The sequence below is a fragment of the Aspergillus neoniger genome (genome assembly GCF_003184625.1).
Source record: "Aspergillus neoniger CBS 115656 unplaced genomic scaffold BO87scaffold_36, whole genome shotgun sequence".
NCBI classification, from domain to species: Eukaryota; Fungi; Ascomycota; class Eurotiomycetes; order Eurotiales; family Aspergillaceae; genus Aspergillus; species Aspergillus neoniger.
This window is the reverse complement of record NW_020291164.1, coordinates 12,926-40,301: the sequence shown is the minus strand read 5'-3', so window position 1 is coordinate 40,301 and position 27,376 is coordinate 12,926. Positions and strand designations below refer to the sequence as shown.

Genomic DNA, 27,376 nt, shown 5'->3' with positions numbered 1-27,376 from the left:
ACGAGAGGTATGTGACGATGGAAACGTGCCGGGAGGATCGCTTCCCAAGGAAAAAGCTGGGGGTCGCGTGGTTGCGGGAAGGAGAGCAGAAACAGAAAAGTAAAACGGGGGAACAATCGGGCAAGAAATGGGGGAGATGAGGAGGGAAGAGGATGAGAACATACCTGAGGGGGGGGAGGGAATAAGGAAAAATTCCTCCTCGGAGCGTGGAACAGCAAGCAGCGTGAAGGTAGGAAGAAGTAGTAGATTGATTGAATGAATCCCCAGGCGGGAACGCGAGGGTAGTAAAGTCGAGATAGTAGTAGTAGTAGTCAAATGGAGATTGGAGAGGGAATGAAGTAAAGAGAGGTTCGGCCAAGTGGATCAAGTGAGCGAAGCAAGAAAAGCTACCCGCTGTTTGGTTGGTTGGTTGGCGGGCCTGGCAGAGAGAGACTGTCAAGAGGGAGTGAGAAAGGAAGAGAGAAGAGAGAACAGAAGAGAGGAGAAGCCCGTCAGTACAAGGACGAACTTCGCCGGATGTAGAAGTAGTAAAAAGTAGAAAGTAGTAGTTAAAAAGGTTGGTTGGTTTAGTGAGGTAGCAACAGCAAGCAGAAACAGCAGCTCCAGCTTGTCGTCGTCGTCGTCGTAGTAGTAGTAGTAGTAGTAGTAGCAGCAGCAGTAACTACGGTCTACCAGAACGATCGATCCCCCAGCAATTGATGGAGCTTTCGGGTGGTTGATCCCAAAAGTTGATCTTCATGCGCGGGCAGAGAAAGTCCGGTGATGTTTCGTAGAGCAGCGAAAAGGAAAAGGAAACCCCAGGAAACGAAAAGGGAGGGAAAGACAATAGAAGGAGAAGGGAAGAAAAAAAAAAAATAACACCACCCCAAATGACACGCAAAAGGGAGTGTTTAAACTAAGTAGTGCCGTACCTTGCGATGGTCGAGAAGTCCGTGGGAAGGAAGGGGAACAGGTCAAGAGAAAAACTGAGGAAGAAGACACCACCACCACCACCACAACTAGACAAGATTATGATGGAGAATCTTGAAGCTGATGGGTGATGAGTTCAGTTCAAGCCAGTGTTAGTGTTAGTTGAACTAAAAAGACCGACGGCGAGGAATTTGACTGGGCCGTTTGGCTGTCCCGGCCGCTTGGAGTGGCGCAAAAGCAGGAGCCAGGGACCGACCACCCCGGCCCACGTTCCCAATATCCGAGTAGAAATTAGAAGATAGAAAGGAGACATATAATTTATTATTAAATCATCAAATAATAGTCAGATGGGCCTTTAACCCAGCATAGCACAAAAAAAAATACGCAGAGGTTTATAATTTTAAAAGGTTAAAAAAAATAAAAACCAGATGAGCGTGGAAAAGCCGAGCGAGCGACTGTCAAAAAAAAGCTGGATGGAATGAGTCGGAAATACGTCGTAAAGTCGAGCAAGGCCGTGTGGCCGTATAATTCCATCCCAGCCAATTCTGACCAACTAAACCGAGTAAGCTCCAAGCACTAAAATCACCGCTAAGGGAATTATCATCGTCGGACTCCGGACTACTTACGACTACTTACTCCCTTCTCGACAAATCGCGTTGAAACCGTGCAACAATTCGATGAGACTGCCAATGATCCTTTGAGTGACAATGCTCGAAGGGAAAAATGGTGGTCCATAAAGATAGGTACACACGTGTTAAGATCCTTGCGTATAAACTTAGTCCGTGGTACCTCATGTACGACTTACTATTTATTATCTACGTGGTCTTGTAAGTAGTATCTATCTATCTAGTAATCTAGTAGATGATTGATGGATGGATGGGTTTTCCGAAAGTGGGTACCTTCCTGCTTCCTCGTACTTTATAACTAAACTCTCCATTTCCGATTACGGAGTAAGTTAAGTAAGTAAAATGTTAAAAACTCTCTTTCTCCTATGATGCGAGACAGTAGTACAAGTTCTTCAATTCCTCACCTAGAGCCATTTCTATTCCCTGTCAATATCCCACCTTCCCTTCCATATATTGTCAAAAATAGACACAGATCAATCACCATCATCAAGCCTTTTCTTCCCCCTCCCCCCTTATCCCTCCTTAACTTCGTCACTTCAACCCTTAATCCTAATATTTCCCAATTAATTCATCTCTACCCAACTCACAATGCTGATGAGAAAGGTGATGAGAGATGATTCAATATCCGCTTACCCCCTCAGCCAGAAGTCCTTTCCCGGGGGACAAGGAAAATAAGAGTATCAGCCAGTCACTCAATTTCTGATTTACCTCGTAACACGAAACAAACTTTAGACAAGAAAAGAAAAGAAAAGGAAAGAAAAAAAAACATCGCAAACCAGAAATCCGCCAATTCATAACGAATGTGCGCCTTCGTAAGAGTCTGGCCCATGACAAATGTACATCTGCATGGATATGCACGAAATAAAAAAGGCCGCAACTTGATCCAAGTTCACCGTATGATGGATCAGGTTTTTGAGGGAGAGAATCGGGCTCTATACTTAGGTCGGAATGACGCAGGCATTTATGGTTTTGCTTGGCTTTTTTTGGTGGATATTCTAAGGTATAATTGATCGTGTTAATTTCTTATGCTGTCATTGGATGTTGTGTTTGACTATATAGACATAATACCTTGATCTCCATGATCGAGGATAGTGGCTTCTACTTAGAATTCGATCATGATTCGTTCCTATGATGTATTTCGATACCTCGGAGTTCCAACTTCACCTCCGGTTAAAAACTAGCACTGACAAGCCACATATAATGTACTTACTGGCTGTCAGCATATCCGCCATTCAGTAGAGAGCCATGATGCATTATATGATCTATACTTGTCTAGGAAAGTACTTGCTAACTACATCAAACGCTATGTCCAGGATATCTATCAACATAGGAAAAAAGAACAAAAGAAAGACATGTAAGCCCAAACCTGCAATGCGGTCACGCCCCTTTTTGGCCCAGCTAGCTCTCATCCGGTGATTCATTCAAGTCATACTTCTTTTCATACCGTGATATACTGCTCCGCACATCTGCCGCCATGATGAAGCTGGGCATGGGAGATCCTCGACCGCTGGGTTCCGGTGACTCGGTATTCCGTTCCATCCCGTTCAGTGGTTGATCGAACAGCGGCGATCTGCTGCGTGGTGCTTGGGATCGCAGCGAACGAGTGGATCTGACCCGGTTCAAGGCCTGCACGGAAATAGTCTGACCGGCTGCTGGTGAGGCAATCACCGTGGTACCTGGCATTGGGGTCGGGGGCGGCGATGAGCTGTCAGAGCGGAATAACGGATGAATGAAGCTCTCATCGGGGAGTTTCAGCTTAGGAGGGGCAGGTCTGGCGGGAGTCACCAGCTGTGTTGATGAAGTCGCGGGTGATGACCGTGCTGACGAGGGTTGGCGAACCAAGCCATCCAAGGATCGCTTTGTATCGGAATAGCTTCGTCGAATTTTGGGGGGTTCAGGGCGAAGCTTGACCCCAGCTGCTGCACTGCCGGCTTGGTCAACGGGATGCTCCTCTACTGTGGCCGGCGTGGCTGTGCTGTCTCCATGAGGTACGTATGATCGCTGCAGGTCAAACGAGCTTTGCTTGGAGTCATGCTGGAATAGTGTGCGTCCAGAATAGCGATTTGAGGCCTGGGACTCTGTATTTGAAACAGACGGTTGGATCGGAGGGACAGTATCGGAGTTCGTCTTCAGATCAGCGGATGGTCGCTGGGACTCGCTGGCCAGAGAGGATGATTGCACGGTGCTTGCGTCTTTCACGCTTGCTTTGTCAGAAAGCACCTCAAGCTCTTGGGATACGGATGGCGGCGACCATTTGCTAGTGGATTCCCGTCTCGCCAAGGTTGTCAGGAAATAGCCTCCTAGTATGCCTTGGCTGAGGACCGAAATGGCCCATATGGTGCAGCGAGCCACTAGCAAGGACTGATGCCTTGTGACCGACTTCTTGGCTGACACGGACTGAGCTGCACTCCATGCTATTCCTCCTGCCGTCACGCCAGTGGCCACTGACAAATATGCAGCAATAAGCCCATATGCAATGGCTCGGTGGTTTCTGCACTGCTCTGTAGGCTCACTTTTTATATCTTTGATCCAGAGGAGCATCAAGGATACAAGCGCAAGACAGCTGACTGCGCCCAAGCTGACAATGGCCGATTCCACCGAAGACACGCGAGATGAGAGGGATCTGGAGAAGGTGAAGCACATGCCATCGAGGATAGTAGTAATGAACGTCGATAATAAGGTAGTGCCACCTAGGATCCGGGCCGGGGAGGCCCTGGGCATACTAAGAGACATGAAAAAGGGGGGTCAGGACTATACGAAGGAAGATGGATGCTGCGGACTTCGTGGTAAAGACAGTGTCCAACGATCGCCCTTGAGGGACAGGTGCAGATGCCAGAATATTTCTAAGGGTCTTCTCAGATATTCAAATTAAGGGGCTCAAAGATGTCGAGTCTAGCAGCAGCACAGCTCAGCCGAAGCGATTGAGGCAGTTGGTACCAAGCCAAGCCGGCCGTCGTAGTTTGGACTGACCGTGACGTCGAGAGCGTTCTGGACTTGAGGGAAAGCCTTGGGAAGTACAGAGGCAATATGATAGCATGGAAGGACAGTGTGATAATGTCTCGATGGAAAAGATCGGGCGGACAAAATCGTGGGCGTGACGAGTTAGCAATGATCAAACGAGGGACAATGGTGGACGAGGGTCGAGCCGGAGTAAATACCCAACAACCCGGAAAGAACGAGAGTCAATCAATTAAGCTAAAGAGGGAAAGACGGGGGGAATGGGTTCCCCGAGGATAATTGAATAAGGACGCATGGATTGTTCGAAGAAAAAGCGCGTATGCATTTACCAGGATTATCATGACAGGGGGGGCGTTGACTACTTCGAGCAGCGGTCGAATGGCAATGGCGAATGGACCTGGAGCCGAGCAATCTACGCCTCCAGGGTCTCGATCTCACTAGACTAGCAGGGGCTGCCAGAGGAGCAGATGGGAATCATACCAATCTTAGTGCGGATCGGTAGGCTCGGTGATCGAGGTGCCTTTCTCGACCATTCCCTCGATGCCCTAGTCTTGCCAGCTATTGGGGGAAATGGGCCCCTCTCGATTGCCACGAAAGGGAAGGGGGTGGTCGTGTCAAGTCAAGGTAGGGGCACCAGGAAGGAAAACGAAAAAAAGAAAACATATTAACAAAGGGTTTCATGATCACTGTCAAGCTGACTCGTATTTATATACGTCAAAGGGAAGCTCATGGTCTGGCGATGACTTCCAACGGCCAGGGATGACATGCCTTTAACATCAGAAACTGTCACCCACGCAGCCTTCATGAACCTACATGTTTAATCTTCGTATGATTATCTCCCAGTACGATGCAAAGACAAAGACTCTGAGCTTGAACCTCAAGTTCACCACCAAAGGGGAGTGACGAATTAATCGCCAACTCTGCATGGCATACCTCAGAGGTATCCTCATCATATGGAACAGGTCTAGAAGAGAATTTGTCAGATCAGGCTGGCTTTGCTATTCGCAGCGGCCAGGAGGATCTCCAGAGTTCCGGGAAAGCCTTAATTGGGAGATCGTCTGTTTTGATTCCTGGATGGGACTTGGGGAGCGCCCAAGTCCTGCAAAGCAGAGCTGTGATCTATCACTCCGTTCCCGGGAGGGGCCGCTATAGTTACTTGTGAGGATGAGAAGCGGGGAGGCAGCTGCTCCCCCTAACCAATGGTTTGGGAGGGGAGGTAAAAGAGATTAGAATCATCATCTAATGATTCTGGCTGGAAGAGCAAACAATCAGTACAGTAGAGATGGAATTATATGGAGTCTTATTGAACTCTGCAGTTCATGGGGTGAGAATTTCCCCTGATGGCTTCGTGTTGGTAAGAGTAGTTCTCTCCACCGCATCAACCACTCCATGTGATACATCTATACGACAGGTCGATAGGGCCATACCCCTTGCCACGAGTGGCACGGCATCCAAAGTACCCAAGCACTGCAACTCCGTATAGGTTACAGAATTATTGTATATGGTTTCATCATATCAGGGAAGAAGAGAAAGCGGCGCAGAACGAGAAGAGTTAACTGGGCGCATCGCTTAGTGGAGCGGGCAGGAAAAGGAAGACTGTCGCGTAAGTAATAGGTAGTAATAGTAATCAGATGATACTTTTCTGTATTGCAGAGTCATAGTATTGAATATGTAAAGTGGATGGTAACAAATAAATACTGGTAGTACTAGTATTGCTGTGGTCAATTCTTGATTCAGGACTGGTGGTCGGCATGATTGAACGAAGATATATTTCCATCGATAACTTCCCGAATGGCAATAGTACTAGTAACAGCAATTGCCTGATTCAAGGTACAAAACTAGTACTTTACTTTCAATACACCCTATTTCTTGGAACTGGCTGCCTACAATATTCTGGGGAGCATTTCGAGCGAATAGTGATATTTTCGGAGCATTGATTTAGCCTCCAATTATGGCCATCACATTGAAAGTTAATTAGATAGATAGATAGATATAAGTAGTATACCCTTTACTATGTGAAAAGAGTGGCTGAGTAGTACCTTCCCAAACAAAACAAAACCAAACTAGCGAGGGGTTTCGTGTGGCTGAGTGGCTGGGGAAGGAAAGACCGTGAGTGACCGCCTCCCGCCCAGCTCCTTCTCTCGCTCCGGCGTCATGATTGTCATCATCAATCATCGCTTGCTGCTCTTCCGGTTTATTCCCAGACCGTTGATTGTTTCCCCCCTCTTTCCCTCCCCCTCATCAAACTACATCAACAGGTGCTTCTAGCTCCCCCGTGTATCCCTTCCTCTACATCGCCGTGCTCCCCAGCATACCACCCCACCGAGCCATCTCTCTTCCATCCGGTGGCGCAAGATGAAGCTCACGTTCAAGGTACGCGTGATTTCTACCCCACCCCCTCTGCTTGTCCTCGAGTCTGACATGTTTGTTCTCCCTCCTCTAGGACCTGAAACAACAAAAGTTTGTAATCGATGCAGAGCCCTCGGAGACGGTAGGTCGTTCCCTTCTCTCAGCGTCGTGACTTTGCCGGCGTCAGTGCGGGGCTAAATGAATTATCCGACAGGTCGGGCAAGTGAAGGAAAAGATCTCCAAGGAGAAGGGATGGGAGGTTCCTCAGCTTAAGCTCATCTACTCTGGTAAGTATCTTTTGCATCTTACAGTTGCTGCAGCATTCTCGATGGCCTCTGCCACTATGTTAGGCTGTAATTTCAGCGCTGACCGTTCTTCCCTCCAACAGGAAAGATCCTTCAAGATGATAAGACGATCGAGTCATACAACATCGAGGAGAAGGGGTTCATAGTGTGCATGGTCTCTAAGGTACGTAGCCCTCAGGCTAAGGATACATGCCTTTTGGATGAAGGACTAATTTCTCGTGGTGTAGCCCAAGGCTACTTCCTCCGGCACCTCGTCACAAGCGCCCTCCACCCCATCCAGAGCAGTCACCTCGACCCCTGCTGCGCCTCCCGCCCCAGCCCCTTCTGCCGCTTCCACTACACCGGCTGTTCCTTCGACTCCCTCCCCGGCCGCCGCGGGGGCCTCCCAGGCACAGGGCTCCGCATTTAATGACCCCTCCGCATTGCTGAGTGGCACTCAGAGCGAAGCTGTCGTGGCTCAGATGGAGGCAATGGGTTTCGCTCGGAGTGATGTTAACCGTGCAATGAGGGCTGCTTTTTTCAACCCCGACCGTGCTATTGAATACCTTTTGAATGTGAGTCCATGGCGCTGGCATCCGGCCATGGGTTGCCCGATTTTGCGCTGACTTTAAGCAGGGTATCCCCGAGAACATTCAACAGGAACAGCAACAGCAAGCCGCTGCCGCTAGCGCACCCCAGACTGCTGCTCCCGAAAGCGCTCCGTCCGCTGGTGACGACGAACCGGTCAACTTGTTCGAGGCTGCCGCTCAGGCTGGTGGCCAGGAGGGAGGAGCTCGAGGAGCTCGAGCTGCTGGTGGCGCTGAACTCCCGAGTCTCGAATTTCTTCGCAATAACCCCCACTTCCAGCAGCTTCGTCAGTTGGTCCAACAACAACCACAAATGCTCGAGCCCATCCTTCAACAAGTCGCCGCTGGAAACCCCCAAATCGCGCAGCTCATTGGTCAAAATGAGGAACAATTCCTGCAGCTCCTGAGTGAGGAACCTGATGATGACGAGGCGCTGCCCCCTGGTACGACCCAAATTCACGTTACGGAAGAGGAGAGAGATGCCATTGAACGCGTGCGTATACCATATTCCGATCATCCCCTGTGAAAACGTAGCTGACATGTTTTTGCTAGCTCTGCCGGCTTGGATTCTCTCGGGACTTGGTCATTCAAGCTTATTTCGCTTGCGACAAGAACGAAGAGCTTGCAGCTAACTATCTGTTTGAAAACCCCGATGATCCCGAGGATATGTGATTCAAGCACGGCCCGTGTATTCCCATGTGTTTGAGATGCTGCTCACTGCTTCGAATCATGTTCTCTTTTCCTAATTAACGTCGATATGTACCCACTTTTCTCCTCTTCCCCTTCGCCTCAAGATCTTATGAGAGTCGACGATTACGTAGATCAGAAAATGGCTTCAACCTCATGTCTCTGGCTTGCGAACCCTAGGCCAGGCTGGAGCGTGTCTTTTATTGTCGGATCCACCCCCCGATAGTACTTATCCTTCACACGCTCGTCTTAGTTAACACTGGGCGACATATTAGTAAGCCAGTGTCACTGATGGACGGACGATGCTTCCATTTTCGCGATATTCTCATGTTTCTTCTCTATTTTCACTTCTATTATTCCATCTCCTCGGACTCTCTTCAATATGACCTTCCAGTCATGTATCTAGTTAATGGAAACGAAAACAAGGCGTTGCGCCCCCTTCCCTCTCTCCCCCTTGCATCAGTCATTCTACGACCCCAATCTATCTATCTATCTATATCAAGGAATCATCTATTGATTCGGAGTTGCTAAAAGTCAAGACCCCCGATTTGTTGTGTTATGCAGTACAAACTACGAGTAGTACTACTTATAGCTAGAGGTGTAGAGGGAGGTAGGAAGGTAGGAAGTAAGGGTGGTCGAGGATCCCGAACGCATGACCGACCGACATGACTGTCTGTTTGTCCCGATCTGCGCTTGATCGGATGACATGATACATACTACTAGTAGGTTGGCACGGATGACTGGGTGCCAGCATGCGGGATCACTATTCTGGTATGTTGTGCTATGTTATGTCAACGGTTACTAATTAGGTACTAGTTGATCTAGGTGGTTTATATTAGTAGTACGTAGGATTGGTTGCGTAATACTAGGTATTTGTGTGATATTATATATAACAGTCTTGAGATTCTCGGAGTTAGTATATATTTTACGAACTGGAAAGAGTTCAGACGTGATTATGATTTTTTTGTAGTTGGGGTATATTCTATTGTCGTGATGGTGTGAGTTATATGATATGTGGGTATATAGCAATGGGTATGTGATGGTGGGTACATGCACGCAGTAATAGGGCACCATTAAGCGTGTAGTTTTGTACCGATTGACTATTAGTAGAGAGATTTTGGCTGAGGATGAGAATGGGAAGATGTTTCATGTGGTTGGTGGGGTATATAATGGGATATAGTAGCATGGGTATGTAGTATAGTCTGCTGGTGATAGGTAGGTTAGGTAGGTTAGGTAGGTAGGATGTGTGGTGTGAGAAGGGGCTAATCAAGAACGGGTGTGCCAAATGCCAAGAAAAAGGGTTAGAAACAATGACTAAGAAAAGAAGAAGAAAGAAGATGTGAAGGTTGTCTCCGTCGACTCCGTCGAAAGCCCGATCTAAATTGTTTCCCGCTGCCAGCTGACCGAGTGAGCTTCAACGTCATCTGATGCTTCGAAGCGTAATCTGTCAAACACAACCACTTCTTCGTGCGGCCCAGACGGACAATCCGCGTCTGCCGATCACTCGGTTCAAGGTAGGGAGGATGCCATCAGTGCCAAAGTCCAGGTCATCCAAATTGAGATGCTTGCGCCAAGTCCACAGCTCGTGCAGTGTGAGACCTGAATTGTCGGGCGAGGGATGTGTATACCGGTCGAGGAAAGTAGCGGATTTAGGTGCGACCACGAAGATCGAGCGTTCGGGATTCTCCAAGCTGTTGCTGTCGTCGGGGTTCGGGCATTGTGGCACCAATTTCTCGAGCTCGCTGGCCATTTCTGGCCCGGAGATACCCATCAAGTCTCGCGTTTCGATGTCCAGCTGGGTGCTGGTGTTATCTCCTAACAACCACAATGGAGGGGAATAGGTCTTCCACCAGAGTATTGTAGCAGATTTCTGGGCATTGTCGCTGGCACCGGCCTCGAAGAAGCTATCGGAGACGATTGAGGGGATCGCAAGTTGAGTAGGGACTACACCACCCTGATGGTACACTCCCATGAGGAACCCTAGAGCGGCATTGAAAATCACCCAGGCCGCCAAGAAAAGACGCGATTTGCGCACGCGGAGGCAACTAAGGAGGAGCGGGACGCATGGAAGCAGGAACCGGGGTTCCTGGTGCGGAAACAAGGAAAGCATAGCGGTTGCTGATATGGCAGAGACGGCGCGTATGTTCTTTAGCGAAGACTGGATTGCTTTCGACTTGCTCAAAGAAAGTATTATCGCCACATACGCTGGCCCCAGGAGTTGCGGCAGATTGACTAGAAAGTGATGATACCGAGGGTGAAGGCCATGGAGAGCTAGGTTGGACTTGTCGCTATTGTAGAGCAGATTATTGAGGGGCGTGATGATAGGTGCGTGAACAGCGTCCCAAAGCGAGGCAGAAGGGTTGTAGAATGTTGTATCGACAAGGACAGCGATGCAGAAGAAGAATAAACCGAACCCAGCAAATGAAAGCAAGGACAAAGGCCTAAGAGATGTTAGGCTTGGTGAAAAGAGGGGGGACCAGAAGGCTGCGCAATACGTACTTGCGCCAAAAATGAGGCAGTAACCGCAGTCCTGGGACGAGGAGGAAGGCCGGAAAAGTGATGCGGTTGAAAACACCCACGATGGCGATGAGAGATAGCACGGCGCACGCGAAGATGGACGAGCGTCGCTATAAGCAGTGATTAGCCAGGAGCTAGCATTATCTGGATTCCGCACTAATAAACCTACCTTGTTATCAACAATGCGCTGAATCAAGACTAAGCCCCAGGCGACCAACAGGGTCTCGATGGAGTTGGAGAAGGTGTGCGTCTGATATGTCCAGGTGACATACGAGGATGCGACTAGGACCACCGTCGCGCGGCGATGGCGCGGTAGGGGAACCAGCTCATAGACGGCCCAATCCTCGAGCACAAAGCTCAAGAGAAACATGACCCCTCGCAACACATAGTAAACCAGCTCTGGCGGAGGGTTTAGTGTTCCGCTTTCTGTATAGAATCCCTTCAGCAGGTTCATCGGTACGTCGTAAGTCGGCCATAGTGGGAAGACGCTGCGTATCGGCTTATCGGAGGTGAACTCCCAGGGTAAGCGGGATGGATAGGAGAAAATGCGACCTAGGGAATCACTTGTGAGCAGTGCGCATTCAGTTCCGACGTAGTTTTGGGGTTTGCGGCGGAGAGGACAAGGCTGCTTCGCTGCGCGGGATGCGTCGGAAGAGCGCCATCTTCAGTCACAAGCGGTCGCACCGCCCGGGGAAAAAAAGATCAAGGTCGCAAGGGAGAAAGGAAATAATCTGTGCGACTCAGTGGAATTGACTCACCTGCAAAGACTTCAGGGCCCTGGAAATTCTCATCCGGGTGTACATAACTTGGAGACAGTGCGAAGTACACCCGGATTACCAGCAGCAGCAGGTACGTTCGTCTCCACATGGCTTGGGATTGGGGGAGTTGATTGAAGCACGGAGAATCTCAAGGCGACAAGGGACCAGTCTGATTTTGGGGGATACTGTACATGCCGGTTGCCTAGTACTAGTAGCCGTCCTGCATCCGAGAATATATCTATATGGAGGTGAACGTGGAAAGAGAAATCAAGGAATGACTTGTTGGGACATGAAGGGCGGGCTATCCAGAAGCAGGAAAAGGGAAAAACAATAGAAGCAAAAGCAACTATAGAGCGATAGAGGGAGAGGGAGGAAAAATAAAAAGAGAAAAGAAAAGAAAAGAAGGTCAAAACGTAAGATTCCAGGAGAAACAAAGCGCACTGGAGATAAATGTTTATCCCCGAGAAGTTGAAGCGTTAGACTCCGAGTGGATGGGAAAAGGATGGTTGTTGTCGTGTTCGTGGGGTGATATCACTCTTTTCTGCCAGGAACTATTGGCTTTTGGGGTGAAATTACTCCGTTGATAGTTAAGTCCTGGTTTGTGCTGGTGGGTCAGACAGCCCATCGAGGATCCTCAGGAACGGATCTATCGGCAATTTTGACACCCAAGCATTGAGGCAGATGGGAATTTTCCAACTTGGCAACAACTGGAGACCTTTCCCTTCCACTTCTGCATCCGTGCACCCCCAGAGTTAGTGCGACCGATCGATGGAATGTTGAATGCTGATGGGGTGTGTTGTTGATGCAGCGGTCGGGATTTCCTCCATTGGGAAACACTAGATTCTAGATTATTTCTAGAGGATGAAGAGCGTTTGATCAGCTTCTGCGAGACATCTAGGGAATACCCTTGTTATCGTATATACTGATCAAAGAAACTTAGTTGCTTGTTGGACCTTGGTGGAAGGTACTATACAGATGATGTATAGTTGATAGTCTTTAGTCAACTTCATTCACATCAATGAACACAATAGATCAAATAAGCCACAATGGGCATAAGTTTTAGACAAGGTCAATGAAAACTAGAATAATAGGTAATACCCTTATTGTGACAAAGTGCTGTGTAATAGTATTCACTCTGCTGATTCATTTGCTTGTCTTGTGAGTAAGTGAGGAAAGGAAATCGAAAGAAGAAAGAAAGACCATCCATTCAGGCAGCACCAGGCCACAACCGCCCGGGTGGAGTCAGCAGCAGCGAATGACGGAGGAGTTTGCCGGACCCTCGTCAGCCTCAACGCCGGGCCATTCATCGCTCTTCGCTTTCATCGGTCTCGGAACTCTCCCAAGCAACCTCCTTCCCTTTCAACCCCCAGATTTGAAACTTTGTATCTCTTTCTCATCCTCCTCACTTTCCCACCGCTGGTTGAGATATTTATATTTCTCTATATCTCTGTTTGTTCACCCATTACCCTTGTTCACAACCAACTCACTTGAACTCATTCACATTCCGCTGTCACGGCTAGATTTGCAAAGTAAGCAAACGTCTTCCCCCACCCAGGTACCCCTCATATCTTTAACGTCGTCGCTGGCCTTTGACCCAACAACAACACAACTCACTCCAGTGCTGAGAGCTGACATCTTCACCCAAAGAACTCGAATCTTTTAGACACTTCCTAATACACCTCAACAAAATGGCCGACACACCTGCTCCTTACTCCGGTCCCATGTTGACCTTCATCAGTGGCGACGGCGTGCACATTGAGTGTGGTAAGTGCACGCGGTTGTTCGAGCTCGGCAGACGCGCTCGCCGTCTGTGTTACGATTAGAGCAGATATGCTAACATTTGTGAAAATACAGAACGTGATGTTGCCGAGCGCTCCCTCCTCATCAAGAACATGCTGGAAGATCTGGGTGACGCCAACGAGGAGATTCCGATCCCTAATGTGAGTTATCCGTGAAAGTAAAAGGACCATTGGGGGCCATAGCTAACCACAACCGAAACACAGGTCAACGAAGCTGTTCTGAAGAAGGTCATCGAATGGTGCAGACACCACAAGAACGACCCCCCTAGCACTGGCGAGGAGGATGACTCCCGCCGCAAGACCACCGACATCGACGAGTGGGATCAGAAATTTACCCAGGTTGACCAGGAGATGTTGTTCGAGATTATTCTGGTACGTGTTACGAACTACTCTCTAGGAAAGCCCACCTGCTAACTTGGCGCTTAACTCGACAGGCTGCAAACTACCTCGACATTAAGGGTCTTCTGGATGTCGGATGCAAGACTGTCGCAAACATGATCAAGGGCAAGTCTCCGGAAGAGATCCGCAAGACCTTCAACATCCAGAACGACTTCACCCCCGAGGAGGAGGATCAGATCCGCCGTGAGAACGAGTGGGCCGAGGAGTAAGTCTTTTACGGAAACCCAACACCCGCTATCTTACCATCTGAGCGATGCTAACATTATACTCGCCATAGCCGCTAAATCTGCGTTAAACCATGACATCAGTATGCTGACTCCGACGGCTTGTTGATTGCAAGCAAGCCGAGGAAGGTGAGCCATCATGATGTTTTAATTCGGGTCTCGTTGGGTCTCAGGTTGCAGTTCATGGAGTTACTAGTCTTTTACTTTTTCACTCAATTCTCTTAACGTCAGCGGGTTGCTTTCTCAATCTCTCTTTTCCCTTTGGCCCTTGCCATTCGTTCGTTATGAGCAGGGGATAGATGTAGCTCTAAAGTAGTACATGGTTAAATAATGCTGTTAACGCCATTGCGCATATCTTTGCTGTAAAGTTATTATGTTCCATGTTCCATGTGCAGAGGTAGAGAACTGTAATCATCTTCTTCTGCTAGTAATAGCTTGCATAGCAGTACCGGTACTAGTTGTGACGTAGCAGGCAAGACGGGTTGCTACTACTGTAATGTCTATAGACATACAGCCTACAAAGAACTTGACCTCGAATCCGCGCAAAGCGGCAAGACTACAGCGACACAAACCATACCATATACAGACATAGGAAAAAGATCTTCGTTCAAACTGCTCATTAACCCATCATGAATTTTCGATTTTTGTCGTTCCTTTCAGCTCGTGTACACACATCTTGCAGAAGCACCACTGCACCACCACAAGACCAGTTGAGAAACCCCTCCATCAAAAGAGAAGAAGAAAAAAGCAAGCATTATCACTCCCTCCCCGCTTATGCACTCTTCCTTCCCCTCGCGCTTAAAATAACTTGTCGGGTTTTAGAGCGGAAGAAAGAGTAGAGCAAAGGAAAACAATAGAGAATCAAACGGGCATCTCAAAAAGCGGGTTTTGATTTCAGGCAACATAATCTATAATGATGCAAGTGGATTTTTTGTTTCTTTTTATTTTTTGTATCATCGCGAGCAGTAGCGGCACACAAGAGTTGTTGTCATTGTTGGCAGCGGTATCACAGCAACTGAACGAAACATTTTCCCCCGGGAAAGTAGCAGCAGGTGAACAGAGACATTTCTCGGGGCGGAATCGAAAAAGTCGGTTGGTGTGGAAGGTTCCTCCAAAGGACGAGTTTAGACTCCGAGACGGGACTTGCGCCAGTGCCTACGCTTGGCGTTGTATCTGGGTTGGGAAGAGATATGTTAGTATTCGGAGTTTTTTGGTTCATGGTAGGATTATGTGAGAGGATGTAGAATGTGGGATGTGCTGTGTCCTTTGATGTTGTTCCCAGCGGTCGACTAGTTGATTGAGGGTTTTGGTGTGTGATGGCGAATCATCTGGCGTATCTTGAATATTCCTCCTCTTGTTTGCTCGTTCGTTCATATTCGTTTCTCTCCTTCTCATGCTCATTGTATTTCTTCGCTGGGACTCATCGAGGACTTCGCGGGATGTGTTGTATGGGTTGCGTGCAAATTGGGAACAGGTGACGGTTTTCTTATTTACCTGATGGTGTTACCGGTCCTGAGACGAATCCACTGGGGGATAGGACGGTTCTGTCTCTGAGCTTTGGCAAGCTTCTGCTTGGTGCGGAAACTCTTGTGGCTCTATATTGAAAGAAGAGAGTTGATCGTTAGCCTGCTGTTCAACTTCATCATCCCGACCACTTTTCCCTCTTCCGTGTAGCCGTAATCATATTTTTTATTTCCAGCACAAAATGGAGTGGTTCACGGTCATTCGAATGACAGGGAGGGCTGCTAACCGGCATCTTGAAGACTTGTCGCGACGGCGAGCTGAGTGTATGGACTGGCGATGATGAGGTTGTCGACCGTCTGTCAAGCCGTTCAGTAGTGGTAGTTTTTTTGTGCGGGCAGGGCTTAGCGTTTCGCTTCCGTGGGGTCATGTGATTTATGCCTAAGGCGGAAGGTACCCCATCATTTTGGTTTCTTGGTGGTTCCAGTCGGGGAGATTTGATTTGAACGAGGATAGGATGTTTGTATTTTGCTTCTGATTTGATATTGTGATATATCTAATAAGCTATTGCTGAGCTGGGAAGGTTTGCAATGTCTATGGTATTTGAGCAATACTTATCGTGGTATTGTCCCTGAGTGACTGAACCCCAAACGGGAAGTTACAAGTCACGTGTTATATCGCCCAGTGGCTACAACATACTAAGCGCTCCAGTAAAGATCATTATCGTAGCATCCTGAAGAACAATGTGATGTGTCTGCCCTTTGATATGTCCCTGGGGATATCACGGCGCTTGGGAGGGCGATAGCGCGCGTTTGCTGCTCGATAACAATGTAACACCCCCTCGAAGAATTGGACAGTCGATAGTAGACATGAAGAGCACAAAACCAGCCGGTTTCGAGTTTTCACGCTACTGAAGATGCGCTCCTGCATAGTTACATCCCCAGTACAGAATACTCGTAGAATAATACATTGTTGTATTGCAGACAGCCCGCTTGGATGGCGAGACAGCGCGGGACCATGGGAGTCCATTACATTGATGAGGTGTGGAAGTTGCGTCACGAGCTCAGTTCACGAGCCAGGATCATACTGTAGAAAACAAGATTTGACAACTGGGAGTAACATTGATGGATCGGATGTCATACCGATATTCTCCGGATATTTCAAGCCACAAACTTTGTAGATGGGAGCCTATGCCTTAGCGATTCGACGCATCATAGACAACTGTTGACTTATTAATGAAAGCGTCTTGTTTGCTGCCTCACATCGGCGTCGGCCGCCCATCCTCCCGTCGACCAGTCAATTAAATGAGCTTATCAACATTATATACGAATGCATGGGATTCGTTCGGAAAGCCTATGTTCCGGCCTAGCGTAGACGGTATCTACCGCACATTATAGCGTGCATGGCCCTGTATTTGAACTTGGCGGGGGTTAGCAAGTCCCGAGCCGCTTCAGGGATCCAAAAGGCTCGGAATGTTCAATGTACAGTTGAGCAGTTGCTGGGGTAGCTAGGTGTCAGGGCGTTACCACAAAGTAACTTTTTCTATTCGGGCCAGAACGAGCCCGTCAGGTTATTGATCAGATAGCAAACAGTAGATAAGTAGGAGCTATATCACCTAGTTTGACCGATATTGGGAATCCAACGTGCTGTTCTAAATTACACTGTAGATTTAACATTCCAAACAATAAATCACAGGCGGTGAACACAACTGATAACTTCGTACAGAGTACAGCTGCAGGATTCAATAAAATCATGTCGGGGACCCAAACAGGTCAATTCTCGTAAGCCGAACACGAAGCTAGACATAGTGGGAGATGAGTCAAAAGTAGACGTGGTAGCGAAGATACTATCAGCATGTAGCAGTGGATATGTCCATGGTAACGGGCTATTCAAGGATTTCAGATGGACCAATGGAAGAAGGCACAAAGGACCAGGACCGGTTAGTTTATGGTGTCGATATGCCTAATCTGGCATCGACTGCGATCGGTAAGAAGTATCTAGCGGGCGGCGGTGCTCGGAGACCCCGACTCGCCGACTTCTATGCAGAATACAACAAAGATCCTTTCAAGAACCTTTGTCTCAGGCACACACGAGCCAAACCAATATTGCTAATTAGGCTGCCATTTCGATGACATCCACGCAAACTTGCAATCCTTTCGCCCACATGGCCCTTGGTTCGGTGGAACCTGAAACATCACTAAGATGGACAACATCACAGGGATTATATCATGATGAAGAATACGTACCTAGTAGATGCCTGCTGTTGGCGAAAATAAACAAAGGCATCTGGTGCGGCATGTTTTGATGTAGATCACATATTCATTGGAGTGTTGGAATGCACCAGGAAAAGGTACCCGCCCCTGATTTCCTTATGTCAAGTGTCCATCCATTTTCAATGTGTATGGAGTAAAGTTCAAAAAAATTGGGGCTTCTCAAGTCTCAGATTCCACTAGCTTAACTGTCGAAGCATGAATGGCAGCCCCAGCCTGCGTAGTTGTAGCTCAAGGTTGCTACCTACAATGCTATCAGCCTACCGCCATGAATCTATCTAACTCGTGCCCTAGCAGGTATAGATATTAGATAGTCATACAAGGGACGGAGTAGACTACTTTGCCTTCACTTCGGTACCCAGAAAAGCCCATGCGGGTCTTCGGTAAATTAAAGCTAATCTTCTCCGTACTCTCAGTCGATTTTTTTTTTTTTTTTCAGGCGGAGTTGTGTCGGACCCCCGCCAATTACTACTAGTAGTAGTAAGTACTAAGTAGACTAGAGCCCTTCAGCCATACACAGCTGGCGTCGTATTCGTAATACGATTGGTAGGGCTCTTGCCTCTTCCTTCAGCAGGGAAGATTGAGGAGGTTACGCGCTGTGGTTCTAGAACCAGATCCGAAGCATCATCACCATCATCCATTGAAGGTTCAATTTTGGAGTGTGACTGTTGTGACTCAAAAGTGAGTTTCGCCCCTAAATAACTGAATAAATTATTATGACTCCTGGTTTACGAAGGTACTTGCTATCCTGGGAGAATCGGTAGCCCATGCAATGAGGTAACAATTATTGTTGGTGTTCTTGAAAATTCGAGCGAGGGCCGGTTCATAGAGTGCTGATCGTAGGTAAGATCTTCGTAGTTTATGTACGAGATAGTATATATGGGTGGACTTTATCGTTTGTTATTATTGACCTGCAGTGTAACAGAGTACTGCAAATTGTACCAATTAGACATCTGATAAGCTTCCTTCTGCAGAGACTTTGTGAGATTATTGTTGAGTATTGCAGCAGTCTTTCGTGAACTGCGACAACCAAACAACGACTTACTATCATCTACCAGAAGGAGATATTATTAATAGGTTAGTAGATACTGTAAATAGTAAATACCACCGTCTACCGCATCTGGAACAGCATCAACATAAAATCTCGGGAATATCAGCAGGTGGAGGTCCGGTGGGGGAGATGCATAAAATGGCCCTCGGGAAGTCGGGGCTCCGACCCAGCAAATGGAACTAAACGCGACGGCCACTAAAAAAGTAATCCACCATTCAATCAAGCAAAAGAAGATTGGAAGGCAAAGATGGGGACTTGTCGCTGACGCAGATACCTTTTTTGTCTCTAGTTAAGTTGAAAGGCCAGTTTGGGTTCCAGAATCAAGTCTGATGCCTATTCTTCTTTAATTATGATTAATATTTAGAGCCTCCTCCCCTTTTTTCCCACATTTTTAATTCCCATCTTGTCCTGGGTCCCTTTCAATCCAGTCTGACTTGCCCTCCACCACATAAGTTGTAGTTGATCATTCCATCCCTATCTGCCACGCGTGTGGAGGAATATCTCACAACAGGGCACCAGCCATCCTATCTCTCTTCCTAACACCCCTCCCCCTCCCTGCTCCCATCCCTGCGCGTACTTCTCTCCCTCGCGTCTGTTATTTTGGGGGCAATCGGCCAGCTCCTGCTTCAAGCAACTTCAACTTTCCCCATCAGCTGTCCCACCTCATGGAGTAGAGCGATCTCTTGTCCTCGTCTTTCACCCTCCTCCATATATACCAGAGAGTGAGGCTTTCGTTTCGACACCTCGAACGGAATGTCTCACCCAGAGAATGAGCACGTCTCGGCGGAGACATCCCCGAACGACGTGGAATTGACTGCAATGGACGGAGCAAGACCGTCCTCAGCAGAGCAGCGCAAGTCAAGCGGCCAGTCGTCAATCACCAGTACGACAATGGTTCCTGCAGGAGAAAAGGGCCCAGCGTCTCAGCCATCTACTGGCAATCAGCTAGCCCGAGCAGATGATTCAGATGCGCTGTATGCGCATCTTCCCGAGCATGAGAAACAGATCTTGAAGATGCAGTTGGACGCGGATGATGTGAATGTCGCCTTCTTTGGTCTGTTTCGCTATGCTTCCCGAATGGACCTTGCGATTATGTTCGTGAGCGCAATCTGTGCCATTGTCGCAGGCGCTGCGCTGCCTCTTTTTACAGTGAGTGCCTATCTATGACGCCAGTTAATAACCATTCAGTTCATAGACTGACTTCGACCTAGATCCTCTTCGGTTCCTTGGCCTCAGCTTTCCGAGGCATAGCCTTGTATGAGATTACGTACCACGACTTTTATCACCAGTTAACGAAAAATGTTCTCTATTTTGTTTATCTCGGCATTGCAGAGTTCGTCACCGTATACATCTCCACTGTCGGCTTCATCTACACTGGTGAACATGTCACCCAAAAGATTCGCGAACACTACCTTGAGTCGATCTTGAGACAAAACATGGGTTACTTCGATAAGCTGGGTGCCGGTGAAGTGACTACGCGCATTACGGCCGACACGAACCTCATCCAAGACGGTGTCTCGGAAAAGGTTGGACTGACATTGACCGCCATCGCCACGTTTGTCACTGCCTTTATTGTCGCTTATATCAAATATTGGAAGCTGGCCCTGATTTGCACTTCGACCATTGTGGCGTTGGTTCTGCTTATGGGAGGTGGATCTCGGTTTATTGTCAAGAACAGCAAGCAGGCTCTGCAGAGCGCCGGTGCCGGTGGTACTGTAGCGGAGGAAGTTATCAGCTCCATCCGCAATGCAACTGCTTTCGGAACTCAGGACAAGCTCGCAAAGCAATATGAAACTCATTTGGCTGAAGCTGAGAAGTGGGGTATCAAGACCCAAGTGACCCTTGGTTTCATGATTGGTGGCATGTTTGGTATTATGTTCTCCAACTATGGCCTTGGCTTCTGGATGGGTTCCCGCTTCCTCACAGACGGTGAGGTCAATGTTGGCCAGGTCCTGACTGTGTTGATGGCTATCCTGATCGGTTCGTTCAGTCTGGGTAACGTCAGCCCTAACGCTCAGGCATTCACCAACGCTGTCGCCGCCGCTGTCAAGATCTACGGTACAATTGACCGCCCCTCGCCCCTGGATCCTTATTCCGAAGAAGGTGAGAAGCTTGAGCATTTCGAGGGCAACATTGAGTTCCGTGACATCAAGCACATCTACCCTTCGCGACCAGAAGTCACTGTCATGGATGGTGTTTCTCTTAGCATGCCTGCCGGAAAGACGACTGCCTTGGTGGGCCCGTCCGGCTCTGGAAAGAGTACCGTTGTCGGACTCGTTGAACGCTTCTACTTCCCCGTAGGGGGCTCTGTTCTGTTGGACGGCCATGATATCTCGACTCTCAACCTTCGTTGGTTGCGTCAGCAAATCTCGCTGGTCAGCCAAGAACCTGTTCTCTTCGGCACTACGATCTATCACAACATCCGTTATGGTCTCATTGGAACCAAGTTCGAGCAAGAATCCGAGGAGAAGATCCGAGAGCTGATTGAGAATGCGGCTAAAATGGCCAATGCGCATGATTTTATCACGGCACTTCCCGAAGGATATGAGACCAACGTTGGTCAGCGCGGCTTTTTGCTTTCCGGTGGACAGAAGCAGCGTATTGCCATCGCGCGTGCCATCGTAAGCGATCCCAAGATTCTTCTCCTCGATGAAGCCACGTCTGCATTGGATACGAAATCCGAGGGCGTCGTACAAGCAGCACTGGACCGAGCTGCTGAAGGTCGAACCACTATCGTGATTGCCCACCGCTTGTCTACTATCAAGACGGCGCACAACATCGTTGTCATGGTGAATGGCAAGATTGTGGAGCAAGGAAACCACAACGAGCTTGTCAGCCGTAAGGGTACCTACCACAGTCTTGTTGAGGCCCAGCGTATCAACGAGGAAAAGGACGCGGAAGCCCTGGCTGCCGACGAGGATGTGGATGAGGAAGATTTCTCCAAACAGGAAATTGCGCGTATCAAGTCTGCTAGCAGCGGGTCTGGCTCTCTCGATGATGAGGATGAGAAGTCCCTCGCCGGGAACGGACTGAACCGCAGTGGAACGCACAAGTCCATCTCCAGCGCCATTCTTTCTAAGCGGGAGCCCGAGGTGGCTCGGAAGTACTCCCTTTGGACGTTGGTCAAATTCATCGCCTCTTTTAATCGCCCTGAGCTCAAGTATATGCTCATTGGCTTGGTCTTCGCCGTCCTTTCCGGTGGTGGCCAGCCGACTCAGGCTGTGCTCTACGCCAAAGCTATCAGTACACTTTCCTTGCCTACTAGCGAGGCCGCCAAAATCCGTCATGATGGGGCTTTTTGGGCTCTGATGTTCTTCGTTGTCGGAATTGCTCAGTTCATCAATCTTTCCATCAATGGTGCCGCATTTGCCGTCTGCTCAGAGCGACTGATTCGCCGCGCCCGTAGCATGGCCTTCAGGTCGATTCTTCGCCAGGATATCACCTTCTTCGACCGAGAGGAAAACAGCACTGGTGCGCTCACATCATTTCTTTCGACGGAGACTAAGCATCTTTCTGGTGTCAGTGGTGCGACCTTGGGAACTATTCTCATGACCAGCACTACTCTCGGCGCAGCTATGATCATCTCTCTATCTATCGGATGGAAACTGGCTCTGGTTTGTATCTCTGTGGTCCCTGTCCTTCTGGGTTGTGGTTTCTACCGTTTCTACATGCTTGCAAGATTCCAACAACGATCCAAGACTGCCTATGAGGGTTCTGCAAGCTATGCTTGCGAGGCGACATCTGCTATTCGCACTGTCGCATCCCTTACTCGGGAGCAGGATGTCTGGGCAATGTACCATTCTCAGCTGGAGGACCAGGGCCGGAAGAGTTTGATATCCGTGCTGAAGTCTTCTATCCTCTATGCATGCTCGCAAGCTCTTGTTTTCTTCTGTGTTGCACTCGGCTTCTGGTATGGAGGTACTCTCCTCGGCCATCACGAGTACTCAGTCTTTCGCTTTTTCGTCTGCTTCTCCGAAATCCTGTTTGGCGCCCAGTCCGCTGGTACTGTTTTCTCCTTCTCTCCTGACATGGGCAAGGCGAAGAACGCTGCAGCTGAGTTCCGGAGACTGTTTGACCGGAAGCCAGAGATTGACACATGGTCCGAAGAGGGCGAGCAGCTCGAATCTGTGGAAGGAGAGATTGAGTTCAAGAATGTGCACTTCCGGTACCCTACCCGGGCCGAGCAGCCTGTCCTGCGAGGCCTGAACCTGACCGTCAAGCCTGGACAATACATTGCCCTCGTCGGGCCTAGTGGATGTGGCAAGAGTACGACAATTGCGCTCCTCGAGCGCTTCTACGATGCCATTTCTGGCAAGGTTCTTATTGATGGAAAGGATATCACTCAGATCAATGTGAACTCATACCGCAGTTTCTTGTCGCTCGTCAGTCAGGAACCCACCCTGTACCAAGGCACTATCAAGGAGAACATTTTGTTGGGAGTCCGCGAAGATGTGACGGAGGAGCAACTTGTGAAGGCTTGCAAGGATGCCAACATTTATGACTTTATCATGTCCCTGCCGTAAGTTCCACCCTTTATTGTCCGGAAAGGATTTGGCACTAACAACCATTCCAGTGAGGGTTTCAATACCGTTGTTGGTAGCAAAGGAGGCATGCTGTCCGGAGGTCAGAAGCAGCGTGTGGCGATCGCACGCGCCTTGATCCGGGATCCCCGAGTGCTTCTTCTGGATGAAGCCACCTCTGCTCTCGATTCCGAGTCCGAAAAGGTTGTCCAAGCTGCATTGGATGCTGCGGCTAAGGGCCGAACCACGATCGCCGTCGCACATCGTCTGAGTACGATTCAGAAGGCCGATATCATCTATGTTTTCGACCAGGGGAAGATCGTCGAAAGCGGAACCCACCAAGAATTGATCCGGATAAAAGGCCGTTATTACGAGCTGGTTAATTTGCAGAGCCTGGACGGTGGCCACTAAAATTTATTGCATCCTGTTTAGATCTCTACTGTCTGTTTGCTTTGCTTATACCCCCCCTTATACTTGCGATTATCTCTCATCTCTATTTATCCTGTAATGTGTTATGATCTCTTCTCAAAAGCCATGTTTGGTGTTGGCTCTGGTGGTCACTCAATTTTCTTGTTACTTCTTAAGCTGCATTCATCGGCTTGGAGTGGGCGGGCATTCAGCTTGCTTAGAATGGAAAATCTCACGACTGTACTTTAGTTTTGAGGGCAACTCCCATTTTGTCATCAGCTGGCGCATATAAAAGTAGTAGCATTGCATGACAGCTTCAAGTTATTTTGGTCACATATTCAGGATGGCTCCCGATTCTACTGATGTAGAAGTCTGTATTCATAAGAAGATTACCCCTCGCCATTCATAAACGCCAAACCACAAAGCCATGCTCAAACCTGTTTACCCGTTCCTGAACTCCGCAAGAAGCGACAACTAATACCCTGGACGCCTGCATCAATCGCTAACCCCATCAATCAACATCATAACGAAGTCAGTCCCGATCATCCAAACCATACTCCCTCTGCACGTCCACCTGCCGTACACCACGAGCATCTGCAATCAGACCCATCAATCCCTGGGCGATATCTTTGATTTCATTGTACTCATGGAGAAGACGAATGTGTCGTTTGACCGTCGTGGATGGGTCGTTTCTAGACTTAGTGTCAATAAGTGAGATTACCGGTTGATTGATGGACTGGTTATGTGCTTGGTTTCATACTTCAATTTGGCCTTGGTCTGTTCTATTTGCGTTTCTGTTTCTGTGATTTGGGATTGTAGACTGGCGATGGATGTGCGGAGGGTGGACTAGGCTTTTTCTTTAATTGGATGTTGCTACTTGTTGGGGGGAGGGTATATAGTTACCAGCTTCTTGTCTTTTTGGGTCTGGGTCTGGTTGTCACTGGCTGGAGTTGTAGTGGAGGAGGTGGCTTGCTGGGGTGGTGGCATGATGGTCTTCTCTATAAGTTGAAACCGGGCTGTTATGTTAGAGGGAATAACCAATGTAACAGGATATCCTTGGCAATGATTCAGAGAGCTAGCTGCCTTGACTGCCTGGTGTGTGGGGAGAGAATAGCGTACTTTTTGTAGATATAAGTAGAGTGAGTACGTAGGCCTGGATGGGGCCCGTCTCTTCTATGCCGTCCGATCTGCAGTTTCACAGATAATTCGAATCCACTGTCAAGCGATGATGAAAATCTTTCACCACGGGGTTTGGTATATTTTTGCTTATTATTCTAGAGGAATAGATTAGAAATGGCGATGAGCTGAATTGTTTACTATCCTTAAGGAATTAGTCGTGCTTTTATTGTAGTAGTAGGTACTAAGGTAGTATACTAAGTAGTACTGACTGCCTGGTAATTGTGGCCATACAACGCTGGGCGACCAATCCGCTTCGCCCGATTTCGCGGCTCCCTTAATAAGGCCGAATAGGGAACCGAACTCCCGCCTCCGCCTCCATCAATAATCCTCATCCTCAATCGTCTGACTCTCTCTCTCCCCCCTCCCCCCCCCCCCCCCCCCCCCTTCTTCACTCTTTCTCTCCTCGCAAAAAGGGTGAAGTTGATCATGGCGATATCGAGTCGATTTGGGCCCCAAGGGTTGCTAGCAGTCCTACTGCTTGCTTCCCCGGCTCTGGCCCATGGGGGCCATGAGAGTGTCCCCGAGGGTGCCGCCATCTCCGAGGATCCGATTGTATGTTGTCGCACCTGTCTGCGATCGCAGCGGTCTCAACAATGTACTGACTAGTCGCCTAGGACACAACACTATGGATACACATGATTCTTATGGGTTTCGCCTTTGGCATTATTTTCCCCTTGGGCATGGTTCTTGGGGTAAGCTGGCCCTGTTACATCCTATCTCCGGCCTTCCGCGGTCGGGGATATCTGGTTGCATGATTACATGAGGTTCATATCTGACACTTCCGCTTTACGATCGCAGATTGTACGCTCGCGCTGGCACGTCCCTCTCCAAATTGTCGGAACGATCATCGCTGTGCTCGCATACTTCCTCGGACATGCTCATAAAGGTCGCCAGTTCTCGAAGAACGTCCACGCGTCCTTTGCGAACACACTGATGCTCATGATGGTGGTGCAGATCGTCCTCGGCATCTATCTCAAGCTGCACCTTTCCAAGGGAATTCATGGCCGGATCCGCCGGGTTATTGTGATTGCGCACGGAGTGGTCGGAAAGGCGATGCCTGTGGCGAGTTGGGTCCAGATGCTCTTCGGAGGAATCACCGCCATGGGATTCTGTCGCGATGATCACTTGGGACAGTGTCTGGCCCATTTCATTATGGGTAGCGCTTTCATCGCCTACGGTATCCTGCTGACCATTCTTCTCCTCGTTGGCCAGTACTGGCTGCGCCGCACTGGCCGCAGCCAGGAGTTCTTCGACTCGTTGATTATCGCTGCATGGGGATGTGTCAACACCTTCACGGAACACCGCTGGGGAGGTCCCTGGGTCCACAATGATCTGCAGCACACCACTATGGGTGTTGTTTGGTGGTGCGCCGGTCTACTGGGTATCTGGATGAGCCGGAAGCGCAACGGCCGGCCCAAGCGGAACTTGATCCCAGCCATTGTTATTCTCCTCACTGGTTATGCTATGTCTGCCCACCCGCAGACTCTGATGATTAGCACCATGATTCACAGTATCTTCGGTTACACCTTGATGGCTGCTGGTTTCACCAGAATCGTCGAGATCTCCTTCGTGCTTCGGGACAAGGGCAGTGTCAGCCCCGACGGATCCGACCCTAACAGCTTCCAATATCTCACGCCTTTCGTAAGTCTTCCACAGCCCTCTGGCTGAAGTGTATCGTCGGTCTAAACATATCACAGCTTCTATACGCCTCAGGATTCCTCTTCATGGGCGCCACTGAGGAGCAGATGCAACTTCTGAACGATGCAGGAATCACCCACGTCTCCTACGTTCTCATCCTCTACAGCATCGCCTTCATCCTCTTCCTCTGTAAGACTACTTTATTCCCCTCAAACCAAAGAATTACACTAACCCACTGAACACAGTCGTCAACGTACTCCTCCACATCTACGCCGTCCACGCATGGCCCGAATCCGCACAAGCGCCTTCCCACTCGCGCTCCTCCAGCGCCGCAGATGCCGGCGAGGGCTCCTCCCGCTACAGACCCACCGGTAACGGCCGCCTCATGAACGGCCATGCCCGCTCCCCCTCGGAAGCACAGCACCTGCACGACGCGGAGGAATTCGAACTCCAAGGCCTTATCTCCGACGAGGAGGATGACGCAAAGGACACCCACGCCATGGGTCCGAGGAAGACTGAGGACGAGGAGAATTCTCCTTTGGTTGCTAATGGGACGGCAGCTACGACGCATTAATTTGGCTCCTTAGAGTGTGCATTGGGTGTTTCTTACATATTCTTCTTATTTTATCTTTTTCAAAAGATCGTTGAGATATCGGATATATTAGTTTTTTTTTTTTTTTTTTTTTTTTTTTTTTTTTTTTTTTTTTTTTTTTTTTTTTTTTTCTTTTTCATTTTCTTCTTTTGGTTCGTAT

At 48.9% G+C, this 27,376-nt stretch overlaps 8 protein-coding genes across 8 annotated transcripts; 4 read left to right on the top strand and 4 right to left on the bottom strand.

Annotated features, from left to right (window-relative positions):
- Positions 1-2,845: 2,845 nt before the first annotated feature.
- On the bottom strand, positions 2,846-4,256 carry BO87DRAFT_342523 (uncharacterized protein; the record flags this gene model as incomplete). The annotated part of the gene is made up of 1 exon (XM_025620743.1): positions 2,846-4,256. One exon carries the CDS (start codon positions 4,254-4,256, stop codon positions 2,934-2,936), a length of 1,323 nt encoding a protein of 440 aa, XP_025475956.1. The 3' UTR covers positions 2,846-2,933.
- Positions 4,257-6,848: 2,592 nt separating this feature from the next.
- BO87DRAFT_390060 (putative UV excision repair protein (RadW)) lies at positions 6,849-8,385 on the top strand (the record flags this gene model as incomplete). The annotated part of the gene is made up of 7 exons (XM_025624916.1): positions 6,849-6,866; positions 6,937-6,984; positions 7,057-7,129; positions 7,231-7,310; positions 7,375-7,701; positions 7,763-8,206; positions 8,266-8,385. The coding sequence occupies 7 exons, from the start codon at positions 6,849-6,851 to the stop codon at positions 8,383-8,385; spliced, it is 1,110 nt and encodes a 369-aa protein (XP_025475955.1).
- A 1,275-nt stretch (positions 8,386-9,660) lies between these two features.
- Positions 9,661-11,956, bottom strand: smp3 (glycosylphosphatidylinositol-alpha 1,2 mannosyltransferase smp3). The gene is made up of 4 exons (XM_025618185.1): positions 11,676-11,956; positions 11,087-11,469; positions 10,900-11,027; positions 9,661-10,841 (listed from the first exon to the last, which is right to left on the bottom strand). The coding sequence occupies exons 1-4, from the start codon at positions 11,782-11,784 to the stop codon at positions 9,848-9,850; spliced, it is 1,614 nt and encodes a 537-aa protein (XP_025475954.1). The 5' UTR covers positions 11,785-11,956; the 3' UTR covers positions 9,661-9,847.
- Positions 11,957-12,993: 1,037 nt separating this feature from the next.
- Positions 12,994-14,452, top strand: skpA (SCF ubiquitin ligase subunit skpA). Its single transcript, XM_025624135.1, is given in 7 exon segments — positions 12,994-13,204; positions 13,288-13,293; positions 13,309-13,439; positions 13,530-13,615; positions 13,679-13,846; positions 13,909-14,078; positions 14,151-14,452. 5 exon segments carry the CDS (start codon positions 13,364-13,366, stop codon positions 14,155-14,157), a joined length of 507 nt encoding a protein of 168 aa, XP_025475953.1. The 5' UTR covers positions 12,994-13,204; positions 13,288-13,293; positions 13,309-13,363; the 3' UTR covers positions 14,158-14,452.
- Positions 14,453-15,109: 657 nt separating this feature from the next.
- On the bottom strand, positions 15,110-15,900 carry BO87DRAFT_379752 (60S ribosomal protein eL39). The gene is made up of 3 exons (XM_025624134.1): positions 15,848-15,900; positions 15,592-15,692; positions 15,110-15,270 (listed from the first exon to the last, which is right to left on the bottom strand). Exons 1-3 carry the CDS (start codon positions 15,851-15,853, stop codon positions 15,222-15,224), a joined length of 156 nt encoding a protein of 51 aa, XP_025475952.1. The 5' UTR covers positions 15,854-15,900; the 3' UTR covers positions 15,110-15,221.
- Positions 15,901-19,203: 3,303 nt separating this feature from the next.
- On the top strand, positions 19,204-24,134 carry mdr1 (ABC multidrug transporter Mdr1). The gene is made up of 3 exons (XM_025621856.1): positions 19,204-20,028; positions 20,091-23,398; positions 23,453-24,134. Exons 1-3 carry the CDS (start codon positions 19,633-19,635, stop codon positions 23,808-23,810), a joined length of 4,062 nt encoding a protein of 1,353 aa, XP_025475951.1. The 5' UTR covers positions 19,204-19,632; the 3' UTR covers positions 23,811-24,134.
- BO87DRAFT_366800 (SWI5/SAE3 family protein) lies at positions 24,125-25,008 on the bottom strand. Its single transcript, XM_025621855.1, has 4 exons — positions 24,927-25,008; positions 24,711-24,805; positions 24,568-24,653; positions 24,125-24,499 (listed from the first exon to the last, which is right to left on the bottom strand). Exons 2-4 carry the CDS (start codon positions 24,792-24,794, stop codon positions 24,340-24,342), a joined length of 330 nt encoding a protein of 109 aa, XP_025475950.1. The 5' UTR covers positions 24,795-24,805; positions 24,927-25,008; the 3' UTR covers positions 24,125-24,339.
- Positions 25,009-25,342: 334 nt separating this feature from the next.
- On the top strand, positions 25,343-27,282 carry BO87DRAFT_379748 (Ytp1 family protein). Its single transcript, XM_025624133.1, has 5 exons — positions 25,343-25,538; positions 25,601-25,678; positions 25,785-26,627; positions 26,684-26,813; positions 26,870-27,282. Exons 1-5 carry the CDS (start codon positions 25,413-25,415, stop codon positions 27,196-27,198), a joined length of 1,506 nt encoding a protein of 501 aa, XP_025475949.1. The 5' UTR covers positions 25,343-25,412; the 3' UTR covers positions 27,199-27,282.
- Positions 27,283-27,376: the final 94 nt, after the last annotated feature.